Consider the following 13,213-nt stretch of genomic DNA (forward strand, 5'->3'; position numbering starts at 1 on the left):
AAAATGTGGCATTTATGTTGAGAAAAAAAATAAAATGTATACACGGACATTCTTTTGTACCATCCACCACGGTGTTTATAAAAATTGTTAATAAATCCAAAGTGACAGACCTGCAGATAGGTGGGAAAGGCTTCCTCCAGTTTGGTTTTCTTCTTTCTGTAACGTTTCTTTATTTTTTCTTGGACCTCCGGTCCAGGGGGGATCTCTTCCACAGGAGTGTCAGGCATTGCTTCTGTCCAACCTGAAATACAAAATTATCAGAATAAGCTCCTCTGCTTGTGCGATATACATCTAAACTGTAATTCAGAAAATAAGACAGACAAAAATGTCTATAATGACTGATGTGCAGATACATTATTGGTGTACAAACCCTCGTCCTTTCCAACAGGATTCTCTGACACTGAGCCAGAGGAATCTTTTCTGCAGAGGGAGCGTTTGGCCTTGCCTGGACCTTGGCCTGGACGGCTCCTTTGGCGGACCATGAAACCACCAATGCCTTTTGAGAAGAAATTAAAATTTTTAATATCAATAAATTCTAATATCACAGAGGTGACATGATTTTAAATATATTAAGTTTTGACTGGTTCTATTAGTTGTCCATTGCATTCAGCATGAAAGCTTAGAAACACTAGGTAGAGCCCTCTGTACATCAGAGGCCCAAAGCAAGATGGCAGTGCTTTGCCGGAGCCACGTCGGGCATGCACTGCACCATTTTACGCTTCAGAGGAGCTGTCTCCTTTAATCAGGTGCCCTACCCGGCCGGTACGGTTTCCTCTTCCTCTTCTTGCCGCCGTCGCCCCCCTTGGAGTCATCTTCTGCTGGCTCTCGCTCGGGGCTCGAGTCAGACTTCCCCTCGCAATCTATGAGCTCCGCCTCTGTAAGAGGGAGAGAGCACTGATGATGAGTGACAGCCCTGCAGCAGAGAACACCCTGGCCAGGCCCCTCAACACAGCACCAGGGTCAGTTCTATCTGAACTCCACTCAGTGGCAGGACATTAGACTGATTGAAATTAAGTTGACCAGTTCCATTAAAAAGGACCTTCTATTCCAGAGGGTTTTTCCTGCTCATTACTTTTTTAAATGAAAAGATATGTTTAAATCTTACCTAACTTTGAGAAAGAATTTTAAATGACGTAAATAACGAGTACGCAAGTTCTGTTATTACTAATTAGTAGCATTCCAGAAAAAACTGTCCGCATGTTACAATAACTGTTTCAGGCATTCTGAGGATTATAGTCTATGAAACCGTTTATTAGACTGCATTGCTTTTATTTAGGTTGACCTTTCAAACTGCAAAAAATATATATACTTTCTCATTAAAAGAAATGTGTGATGCAGACTAAAGCAAATTGTTGATATGCAGCAACTCTTTAACATTGAAAAATATAAAAATGGAAAAAAGAAAAGAAAAAAATCCAGCCAAAATGTTTTAAAAAGCCTGTATTAATCTTCAATGTCAGCACTATACTGAAGGTCTCTGATAAATAGTCTTGAGATGAAAGAAGCAGCTTGTGAGAGGAGACAAGTACCTCTGTTGTCCTCCATGTCTTCATCACGAGAATGTTCTGAGAGGGGATCTACAGGAGCTTGAAGCACTGCAACACTGTTTTGGTTTATGATTTTTAGCTTCAGCTTCGGCTTGGGTTTCCTGCGCCGTGAAGCTGTGGCAGACAAGCTCTGCAGCTGACACAGCCCCGACTCTGTCAGGCAAACGCCGTCCTGGGTGTAGGTCCTTGACAGATCTGAAAAGACCCGAAAAGCTACAATGAGTATTCACTTTATGAATTCAAGCAAAAAAAAAAAAACAAGATTCTGTTTTTACTTATAATCGGTCATTTTTAAAGCTGCGAACATACCAATTTCTTTTGCCTTTGTGACAATCTGCGTCATCACTACAGGCTCAATGGCATCTCTGGCCTTGGTCACAACTGCAGCAGCGCAGGGCACATAGAAGCCATTTAACAACAGACAGCAGAAAAAGGAGGATTAAATGTCATGGCTGAGGTTATTCACCCTACTGCAGACAAATACTACCAAAGCATTGTGTAAAAAACACATTTAGAAGAATCACTCCCACCTTTAGTGGTCTTAAAAGTTCGGCACATTGTGCAGTCAAAGCTGCTGTCTGCAGCTTTTTCCACATCGTCCTCTGAATGGAGACCCTGACAAGAGGCGTGAAACCATCTATGGGTTGAGAGAAAAGAGGAAGTTTAGATAAAAGCAAATTACGTTAAAATAATCCATCAAGTTTAGCCATTTTGAACCGACAGGTTTTGTGGAAACGCTGCCCACCTGTCACATTGGCGGCACTGCACGATGACAGTGCCTTCATTGTAGTCCACTAGGCAAATGGGACATGTTAGAAGGCTGGCACAGGGGGCACACCGAGTGTAATTATTCTGCCAGTCACACCTTAGGCCCGGTGTTGTGGCACCACACTGGGTACAGGACACACACCTGCAGGAGACACAAAGGACAGAGGTCATTCTATACAAGTTTTTTAGAGGATAAGAAAGATTAACTGAGCAGCAAAAATCCTGGCTGCTCACTTCACTGTCAACATGCTTCAAAGATGGAATTATTTCCCGTTCATTTGTGATTTTAAATTCACTTAATCCCCTCTACATAAAACAGTTAAGACATGAACTTGAACTGCTTTTATAGAGTTGGCAATATTTTCTCTCATTGCAAATTGAGATGGGTAAGACTTTGTACTATTCTTATTCTTATAAAGAGCAATATTTCTTCATTTGGAAGAAGAGGACTGTCACATAACATTACACAAAGTTAAATAACATGCAACTGTTTCAATCTTTTTGTGAATTTACCACAAATTTAATTCGAAATTAATTTGGTTGAGATTATGACCAAGTTCACCATTTGCACTTCCAGCTCTCCTTGGGTACGTTCTGCAGTGGAGGGTCCAGGCAATAGGTGTGATAGCTGATGTCACAGTCATCACATAGCAACAAGCGGCCAGGATCTGTGGCCTGACCACAGGCCTCGCACACTGTGCACTCCAGACAACGCCAGCCTTTACTCAGCACCACCTTATTGATCTGTAAGAGTAACAATGAGACAGTTTTATGTCAGTCTGTGTTTGATAGGATGATATTTATATTATGTTCTCTAGCATACTCAATGCGTGGAGTACAAAAGAGGGATTGTACCTTTATGCCGACACAGAATGGATGGTAGCACTGGCCACACTGAGCACAGGCAAGAAGACGGCCTTCTGCACCAAGGCCAAAACTCCCACACACCACACACATATCCTAAAATTAAGAAAAAAGATTAGTTTTCATCTCACTGAGGCAGTGAATCCCCTCATATTCTGACTTTTCAGTTAAAAATATTATTTTCGTAATGTGCTTAAAACATTTAATAATTTGTTGCATATGCGTTACCAATGGCATTATAATGTAAAGGTCAGTGTCTATGTTGCTGCTACCCTGAACACTAAGGACAGGAAACTGCTTACTTTAATGTAGACATGCTTGAAGTCATCCTTTACTCTCAAATTTCAATGTAAATAAAGCACCATGAAATGCAAACTAATAGGACCACAGAATTCCTATGGAAACATTGGCCTTTTAAGATGTTTTTTTTCCAACAAGGATAAGTGAAAAAGCACCTTCAGGGCTGAATCACGCTCACATTTGCAGAGAACAGCCCTTTGAACACCAAGTGGTTTCAAGTGAGCCATTCACCTACACGCGTTGACAAGCAGCACCTCAGCTTTATTGATTACCTGCCTAGTTACTTTATATTAACCGTAATAACTACTAACTTTGTTTAACTTAACTTAATTTCTGTCTCTAAAACTTGTGTTTTAGTTCAGGATCAATATACTGAATTTTGAAAGAATTAAGAAACAATAAATTGTATTTCCTGTAGTTGGAAAGGTCTTTAAACACAGATTTAATTTCAGGAGACATATTTAAAATTAAATATATCAACAGCAAACTCATAGGAATTAAAGAAAGAAAGAAAAAAACAAGCAAATACCTGTTTCAGTGTGAAACTGTCATTGCTGGAGAATATGACCACTGTGTTATGCATGGCATTCTCTTCCTCCTCTTTCATTGGGTATGGTGTTTCTATTGTGGTGATCTGCATAACAGAACAAAACAGACAAACTTAATAGTGTGATGGAATAAGCAGTATGATTTAAAATGACTTATCAAGCCAAACATGCTATGAAATATTACTAAATATTATTCACAACTGCTGAGTCATGTTTTGGAGATATTGATGAACCAGCCCCCAGGAAAAGTGCAACCTTCAAAATAAAATGCAACTAGTAGTTTTCTCTTTCATTAACATTAATTAATACATTGTGCATTATCCATGTCATTAGCTGGAGGGAAAGCAAACACTGATTTGAATACAGTTTGATATTTGCTAAAGACGTCAAGATGCCATCCAGCTAAAAGCACATACCCCGGGATTGATGCTGGGACTCACTCCATTCTTGCCTCTGGCCCTGCCGCGTCCAGGTCTACCTGATAGACCAGCCCCTCTGGGCCTCCTCCTCCCTGGGAAGCCCGAACCTCGACCCTGTAAGGAAGAAAACGCATTTGATTAGACAGTGACCAATCCTCATCTAACAAACTAAAACGAGGAGATGCAAGCTTTGGTTGTTTATAAAAGTTTGTTTGCACTTGCACTCTTAAATCGTTCAAGGCAGAGTTTGTTTAGTGGACTTGAAAGATTTGTTCACCACTCCCTGTTCAGTTTTAGAAACGTACTATCATTTTGTGGGGATGTTTGCACAGGGCTGCAGACTAACGTTTTCATTTAGGTGCACCAGCACATAATTTAAGTGCACCCAAAATGTTTCACTGCATCTTTCTGCACCACAATAATGCACCTATTATACCTTTTCTTGTCAGTTCCCATATATATTGGTAATTTCTTAACTATGGCTGGTTATCGCTGCTGATTTCCAAAATCAGCAGGAGTGAGGTAACCCAGACAGGAGACTCTGGCATGGTATAAACCAACCGCTGCTTCTGCTCTGATCCTGAAGCAACGGCACTAATCGAATTACAGTGTTGGTCAATAGTGGAAACCCTGTATTCACACTTTTTGTCACCACTGTTCGACATTTATTGCCTTATTCACAGCCTCTTCTGTCTCCTGTGTGTGTCAGTGTAAACTTTGCAGAGGTGATGTGACGAGGAAGTGACACGACTCACTAAAACACAGAGACTGAATGTAAGGCACACTGGTGCGGTATAGTTCATTAAATTACTCTTATTTGAGATATACATTGCAATTTCTGCCAGATGGCTGGCAAGAGTTGAGAAGAAGCCTCTGGGCAGTTGTTCGAGCTTAGCAAGTTCCACTGTGGCTATGGCAAATTTCTGACAGGAGGTGTTTGCCTAATCATGACTGTGAAACTAAAGTCTAACTGAACCTTCAGCACCTGCCCAAAGATCACTTCCTCTTTTACCCCAAATCTGGCCCTGATCCTAACCTGAGGCCAGACCACGTATTGCACCTCCCCACAGACTCTGTATGATGCTGTTTGGCCGGGGCTTGACCCCTGCAAACAGCATACAAATTAACCCTCACCCAGTTACCATGGCAACTAACTTCTTAAGACTTTTTGCTATGTCAATATCAAGTATGAAGAAAAAAAATCAAATACTTGTTTAAGTAAAACAGACACAAAAGCGCACAGCAGAGCATGGTTGAAAGGAGAACGGGTCACATACATTATTTACAATTACTGCCCTACGGTTGTATACCTTCGCCAACCAGTGCGGTTGCAGTCCCTCCAGGTGTTCTTGACAACTTGCATTTACCATAACATGAGGTCACCATGACTTTTAACCAATGAAATCCAAACAGCTAATCTTTGAATCTAAGTTTGAAGAAACTCCCCAAAAGCAATGTCCAAGAGGCAAAAAATGTGTTTTGTGAGGCCACCGTGATCTTTGACCACCCAAATGAAATCACTTAATCTGTGAGTCTAAGTAAACATTTGTACTAAATTTGAAAGGTTTCCCAAAAGGGTCTTGTGAGGTCACAGTGATCTTTGACGACCAAATTCTAATTTGGTCATCCTTAAGTCCAACTCAACGTTTGAACCAAATTTGATGAATTCCCCCAAGGTGTTCTTGAGGCATCGCGTTCACAAGGAGAGGTACAGCCAGACGGGCCAGGGTACAGATGGACACATGTGAAACATAATGTCTCTGGCGACTGGCTATCACCAACCTGGGAAATACCCAAACGTTGTTGTGGATTATGGAATATCTTACCAAGTTTCCTTGATCTCTAAATTAACCTGCAAAGCCAGCACAACCCATCATCATCAAAGCCACATCTTTAAGTTCCACTTAATAAAGTTAGTAGCTCAACCACTCTCCTTTCACTGTAAGGTGTTGGTAATTGTTAGTGCAGACTACAACACAGATCACAGTGACATTCAGGAACACTCAGGGAGTGTGTGTGTCACTAGGGTAAACAGAGGGCTAACAGAGGGCAGCGGCTGCCCTGCCATCTCTGGTGAGCCACAGTATTTACCACTCTGATGCTCCAGCCGGGGCTGCCAGAGGAATGCCTGGTCTTTAGGACGTCCCACCCCTCTGGCTGGTCTGGCGACCAGGACAAGGGGGAGCTCACACTGCTATGGGGACTCCATGCACCCTAAGGTAAGGGGGGGTGAGAGAGTGAGAGAGAGGGAGGGAGGAGGGCGACAAAATGCAGCAACTTAAAAATAAAGCCAGCGAAAAACAAAACATACAAAGAAAGATGTTAAGAGAGATGTAGTGAGCTTCTAATGGAGCTATTTGGGAACAATTCAATACACATCCATCTATGGAGCGCTACGGTATGAGAGAGCATCATATATGTCTAACTATGAATAGTTAAAGTTATTAGGTCACATTCGATGTTAAAGCCAATCATTACAATTTCATGCAAATTAGTTAGACAGGCACGTTTCTAATAGACTCTCTGTAAAGGCAAAATTACAGAGCACAGTTGTGTTAGTTGCATTTCACATGGCAGAATCTGCCAGGGCATCATGGCACCCTACAGCAGAAAAAGAGGCCCCGTCACCTCTCGCCACGAAAACAGTGTATGTCTGGCATGTTGACAAAACAAGGGGAATTGCATCAGCACAGCAGCACATAAACCCATAAGTCAAAAGCATACTGGACTAAAGAGGAGCAACATTCAAATCTTGTGGAATAGATATCCTAGGGCCTTGTGTAACAAATTAGTTAGAGACATATAATGTTTATTTAAGTGATGGGATAAAAAATACATTTTGCGTACTAAATTAGTCTACCCTCACCAGCATCATTCATAATATATTATAGCCATGGGTGTGATTCACTTCCCCTTATTATTTGTCTGAGAGAGTCTGCAATCGTTGCAAGTGAGAGTCTTATAATAATTCATTTGTTTTACTGATGCTGGAGTTATTTTCACACCACTGCAGTTGAAACGTGGAAATGACTGGGATATGGTCATGATAATGGTCACTTTAATTTGTGACTTGATGAAAGTCCATGCATAATGGGACAATTAAAAGGCACATATTTGTAACATGGATATGAGATGAACATACTGATGGCAATACCACTGAAGTGAAATATGGTGAGGACTGTCAGTAAAATGTGTTTTAGCCATAAAAAGATAACAATTCCAAAGGGAATTAATTAATACCTCAGCTGAATACAGTATGAACCCTGTGACTAACAAATAATGTGGTGCACAAACAACTGAAGACAGCACAGGGAGCTGGGAGGGAGCACCAGTCGCCATGCTGTTCTCCTGCTGTGCTTGGAAAGAGTACTGCAAAGTGCACCTAGACTGAAAAATAAAAACTGAAAAACATCCTAAAAACCGTACAAGCTGTTTCAACCACAGAGAGAAAAACAACAAAAAAATCCACGTTCGTAGCATGGCCCATAGGACATCATTAAAAGGAATTTGCACAAATTATTGGCCTACACGCTATTATCCTCGCTATAATATTTGGGCAGGGACAGTTAAAAAGGATGAGTGATTCTTTTTGATGTGATGTCCTGGTTCCTACCTGTTTAACTCTTGGCCTCCCAGGAGAAAACTTCCTCTTGGTGATAGCTGGCTTTCCCATTCCAATCTTTGGGGTGAGTGGTATGAGTGTGGTGGTGGACATCACGCTGCCGTGGTCACCCAGCGAAGGTAGGATCGGGTCCTGCTGTGGTTCTCTGGGAGAAATCCCGCGAAGCAGAGGGGAGGAGTGGGAGGGAGAGGAAACCATTTCAGCCAACCTCTCCACAGATGTCTTGAGAGGTTTCTCCTCTGAAGACATGCTGGGAAATGAGAGATCAGGCTTGCTTTCTGGTGTGGTGTCCATCTCCTCTGATGTACTAGAGGCTGAGGGCGTAACAGTTTCTGCCAGGTTTCTGTGAAAAATACCCTCCCTCGTCTCCTTATTAATGTCTTTTGGAGCGATTTCCAGAAAAGAAGTCCTGACAACATCCATACTTGAAGGCTGGGGTAGAGAGACTTCCACTGGTTGGTCCGTGAAAGGTACTGATGCAGTACTTGGTTCTTTGGTGGCTGAGATGATGGCCTTAAAATCCTTTGTGCTGGGGTTGGCCATGTCCTGTTCAGGACAGGCCTCTGTCTTTGCTGGTTTGATTTGTAACGTGGTATCCTGTGTTTGTAGTGCCTCCTGAGAGAGCTGGGTGGGAAAAGACTCCGACTCCTGGCAGGGAGAAGATGAAGATGCAGGACTCTCTGGAGATGTGAGCTGGGTTCTTGCTGCTGGTTTTGTTTCTGTTTGAGGAGATACAGAGTAGTCAGAAAAACATGTTAAGTTCAAATTCTACATCATTAAAGGACAAAAGAGAAAACATGGGTAGATGTGTGAACCAATATAATGTTTAAGAGATTTCAAATGATCTAGCATCACTATAGAAAGTGAATGTAATTGACTCCATGTCAATGTCCTTGTTAAACAGTATCCATCAACAGTTCACAGAGCAGTTAAGCAGTGTGAATAAACTGTGAGAATTACATATAATATTAGTTTTACAACAGCAATAATTTACATTAATGCAAATCAATGTGGGTGTTGACAATTCAGATTAAGTACTAAATAAAAAAGCTGTGTGTACAAACCTGGTTTGAATTCTGTGAGGATTTTGTTGACAGAGGGTTCAGTAACCTGCTTTTCAGCTTCTGCTTCCGCTGAGACTTCTAAAGGAAAGAAGATTAATTTAAAAAGAGATAATATATTAAAAACAGAATGTTTGTATGTAAAGAATCTGGAGAAATTGTGAACACATGGTAAGGTAACGTAATCACAAATGGGATGGAATTAATGATTTACTGGCTGATGTTTTCCAAATGTTGTGTTGATTAGACCAAAAAAATCAAATGTCTTAATTTGCAGGAAACCTGCTAATTTGTCAAACCCTTTCCCCATTTCTGCTTGAAAATGAAAACACGATTAATCATAAAGTATTAGTAGTTTACTAGATTATTTGTCTTTTTATTCACTAATTGATTTATAGACTAGTCATTTCATTTCAGTTCAGCCCATTGGTTCCATAAAGGTAAAAAGAGACAAGTTCTGATTTACATTTTAAGTAATGGAAATAATGTGAGCATATTCTCCTTCTAGTTAAAACCACAAAGCATTTTCTGCAAAAAGGCTGAAACATCAAACAATTTGTTGCAGAACAACATTATATTCAGAGCCAATAAATTGACACAAGCATTTTATATATATATATGTAGACTATATTAGTGCCAGGAGAAATATCCCTTTATATCTCCTCCCACGAAATCTTGTATGGGGATGTAACATTAATTTTGATGTACTGACTTAATGAGCTATTGCATGAGCCTTGAAACTGAAGTGACAGAAGTGTTACTAGAGGGGGTGGCTTTCGAGTTACAAGCAGTCACAATGCTGAATAAAAAAAACGAGACAAGCTTGTATCAGGCAACATTTGATATTAATCTAATGACGCCCACCCTCTCTCTCTCTCTTTCCCTTTGTTTTTGTAGTGTCTCCTATCCTCTCTCTCTCCATTTGGTTTTGTATCAAAAGGCATCACTGCATTTGACTAGTCTGGTATGAATAGAAGTAGTCATTCCTGGCTATCAGGCCCCCACACTTCGAGCCAATATTCTGCCAGACTGCCTCTGACAGTACAGATAGCCTAGTATTAACGAGGCACCCTCCATTTCAATCCACAAGTTCCCATGTCACAGTGATCCTGACACACACATGCACCTGCTATGCATCTCTGCCAGGGAAGGGAGTAACCATGACAACCAACATCCCAGGGTCTGTGTGCTCGAAGCTCATGACTGTGCAGCTTGCAGGTGCTCATCCGGTGCCGATGCCAGAAAGTCAATTAGGAGATGGGCTTCCAACTATGTCCTGCCTTCAACTATTGACCAAGCTGAACACACGTTCTCATTCATATTAACACCCCGCTTCCTATACATGTATCTCCTACAGTGAATACAGTGATGGTTTAGATAAATACTCGTTTTTGATTTATACAGCAGAGGTCTTAAGTCAAGTCTAAGCCTGCGCTATATGAGGAAAGGTTAATTGTGCATATATTTCCTGTTTCTTCACAGTCATTATCAAATTGACACTAATTTATCTGAGGGCTGATGATGGCTAACTGAGGTTTAATCTGATTGGTCTATTGGTGTAAATGCATGGCCCATGGATCCAGCGTTGAGGTTGCAGCGGTGAGGCAGCAGTGGTTCTGTGAGGGTGTTAACATAGGTTCTATTAACCATCTTATCAAACAGTACACCTTATCCAGATATGTATTTATTATTATTAGTAGGGAGAGGGTTAGAATAAATTGCTGCGTCACGCTCTAGCTATAAGTTTACAAAACATATCAAGCTAGCAGCTTACAAAAATCTTCAGTTAAGCTTGTTCACTGTAAGATTAATGGTGTAGCTGTGGATGGAAGTAGTTGGAATTCTTGCTTATCTATGTGTTTAAAGCTTGTGGAAGAGGTTATGTGATAATTATGGCCTTTTTTATGCTCTGCTTCAAGTTTAGTTCAAATGTGGATGCGTGTTGTGTGTAAATATATATATTTTTTCTAATGAGTTTCAAGCTGTAGTCTAAGGCTACAACCCACAGAAACTTATTTTGCAAAGCTCCTCTTAAAATCAATACACTGAGGACATGTACACTCTCCTAACAAACAAAACAACATTCCCCCTACAAGTTACATCAGATGATGAGGCGGTTAATGGCCACAAGACAGAGCTAGTAAAATGAGAACACATGTGTATTGTGAGTGGAGCAGGCAAGCTGTGTGAGCAGTCATGAATGAGCCAGTGTAGCTCCAAGGCAGGTTTGCAGACAGGAGATCTGATATCATCACCATCATGCTACTCCAACCTATTTTCTCCTGCCACTGGAGTCTGCTGGCTAGACGAGAGTGGGCAGCCAAGCTTCCACTGGCATCCCTAGCTCACTTTTTATTTCCCTGATACTTCATTCCGCTGCTGGCAGACTTCACATGAACCAGAGTGGAGGTGCAGCCCTGAACTCCAGACAAGCAAGTAGCAGCATCATGTGACTCAATGTGCTGGTAAGGCTTGCAACACGCAGAAACCCAGTGACAGGCAGAAACAGAACTAGATCTGGTGAAGGATGAGTTTACCATGGGGATGGTGTTTCTGCCATATTGCACAGATTTTGACTCAAATTGTTGGGTCTAAGACTAAGTGCGCCAGCAAGCCAAATAGCTGGATAGGTGCATCCTTGCCAAATACTCTCAATCTAGAAATGCTCATACGACAAAAAAAAGAAAAGAAATGACATTCTCAGATTTTACAATCGAGACAATTCTGATTTGAAAACTCCCCAGTTACTTCTAGAAACTTCACTGAAGGCGAGGTTACTTTTAACAACATGTTTCTAGTGTTCAGCCCAGGGTGTTGTCACTGAATCAAAACGGACTGAATCCACTTCAGTCTGAATCTTGCTTTACGCCACTTGTTATGTCTTGATTTACTAAAACACATGTTAAAGGTACACAGCTCTGCAAGATGATTATGATTTTTTTTTTTAAACAGAGCCTTCTCTCCTTAATATCTTATCGTGTCTTATTATGTTTTATTTGTCTGGCCTAATCTCAGAGTCCTCAAATGTTATGTTGAATTAGCGTAGTATGAGCAGCCGACTCGAGTGCCCATTTCTGACCTCAAGATGAACTGTTAAGATTCAATTCAAAACTCAATCATCACATACTACCTTCCCCTGGAGAAAGGAGGGACTAACAAATTACTTTCAGTTTTCAATACACAGAACTACAAAGACAATAGAGTCGCTTTAATCTGTCGCTCGTTGAACACCATCTGCTTATTGGGGAGTCCTCCGAAAAAGGCTTCAAAAAAAAAAAAAAAAAAACGTTCCTCTGGCCCTCCTCCAAACAACTCTCTTCATAATCCTTTCATCAGCAACAACTGCGACTTTCAGAACTTCATCAAAGCCGACACTTCAGCCCAGTTTAGTCTTGTGTAGCCAAAACTTTAAACTGCTTCTGAATGCCTAGAGGCTGAGTCAATGAACCCTCAGCTACAAAGATTGTCTTTCATTTTCAGTCATATCACCTGGTGTTTCTGTGGTTGGTTTCGTATGTATTGAGAAAATTTGATTGCTTGAAATAACGAGACAGATTAAAATGCTGATGAAATGTTTTTGAGCACCAGGTGGGATAAAGAAAAACAAACAAGTCAAGGAAAAATGACAGCAGTTATTTTCCTGTGTATAATCTAACCCTCTTTTGGAACAAAGACCTACCAGGCTTCTGGGCTGACGTAGCCTGCTTCTCCTCCTGGACAGTAGCCTGAGCAGGCTCTGGATCTGAGTGCAATGGAACAGCAAGTAATTCCGGTTTGGGGTCATTGTGCATTTCAGGAGGCTGCTGAGTGCCAGGTTCTAGGTCCGTGTGCTTTTGAGACAGTTGTAGGCTAGTCTCAGAGTCTGTGTGCATGGAGGCAGGCTGGGGACTGAGCTCTGGGCCGGTATCCATATCCTCTGCCTGTAGCGCCTGCTCTGCAGCAGGGGACCTGCAGTTGGAACAGACATAGTCCTCTCTTGGGTGGATATCTGCTTGGCCTGAGTTCTGACGCTCACACTCTAGGTGTAGCCATCTGAAAGAAGTGCAGAGGAATATAACGGATTGTTTGACAGAGATCACTGTAC

General features: G+C 41.3%; 1 protein-coding gene across 9 annotated transcripts in view; it reads right to left on the reverse strand.

Moving 5' to 3' along the window:
• Positions 1-13,213, reverse strand: part of kmt2cb (lysine (K)-specific methyltransferase 2Cb) — a 59,506-nt gene that overhangs the window by 26,107 nt on the left and 20,186 nt on the right. For 8 of the 9 annotated variants that reach the window (XM_069511155.1, XM_069511154.1, XM_069511156.1 and 5 more), the window contains exons 12-26: positions 12,809-13,161; positions 9,133-9,210; positions 8,060-8,787; positions 6,538-6,660; positions 4,444-4,560; positions 4,009-4,113; positions 3,171-3,275; positions 2,878-3,059; positions 2,293-2,457; positions 2,078-2,184; positions 1,857-1,928; positions 1,530-1,742; positions 756-875; positions 371-496; positions 111-241 (exon numbers count right to left, since the gene is read on the reverse strand). In XM_069511155.1, the coding sequence (XP_069367256.1) occupies positions 111-241; positions 371-496; positions 756-875; positions 1,530-1,742; positions 1,857-1,928; positions 2,078-2,184; positions 2,293-2,457; positions 2,878-3,059; positions 3,171-3,275; positions 4,009-4,113; positions 4,444-4,560; positions 6,538-6,660; positions 8,060-8,787; positions 9,133-9,210; positions 12,809-13,161 (2,725 nt within the window). The remainder of the gene's footprint in view (positions 1-110; positions 242-370; positions 497-755; positions 876-1,529; positions 1,743-1,856; positions 1,929-2,077; positions 2,185-2,292; positions 2,458-2,877; positions 3,060-3,170; positions 3,276-4,008; positions 4,114-4,443; positions 4,561-6,537; positions 6,661-8,059; positions 8,788-9,132; positions 9,211-12,808; positions 13,162-13,213) is intronic. The other variant, XM_020103500.2, reaches the window with a different exon arrangement.

Source organism: Paralichthys olivaceus, chromosome 16, assembly GCF_024713975.1.
Source record: "Paralichthys olivaceus isolate ysfri-2021 chromosome 16, ASM2471397v2, whole genome shotgun sequence".
Classification (NCBI taxonomy): Eukaryota; Metazoa; Chordata; class Actinopteri; order Pleuronectiformes; family Paralichthyidae; genus Paralichthys; species Paralichthys olivaceus.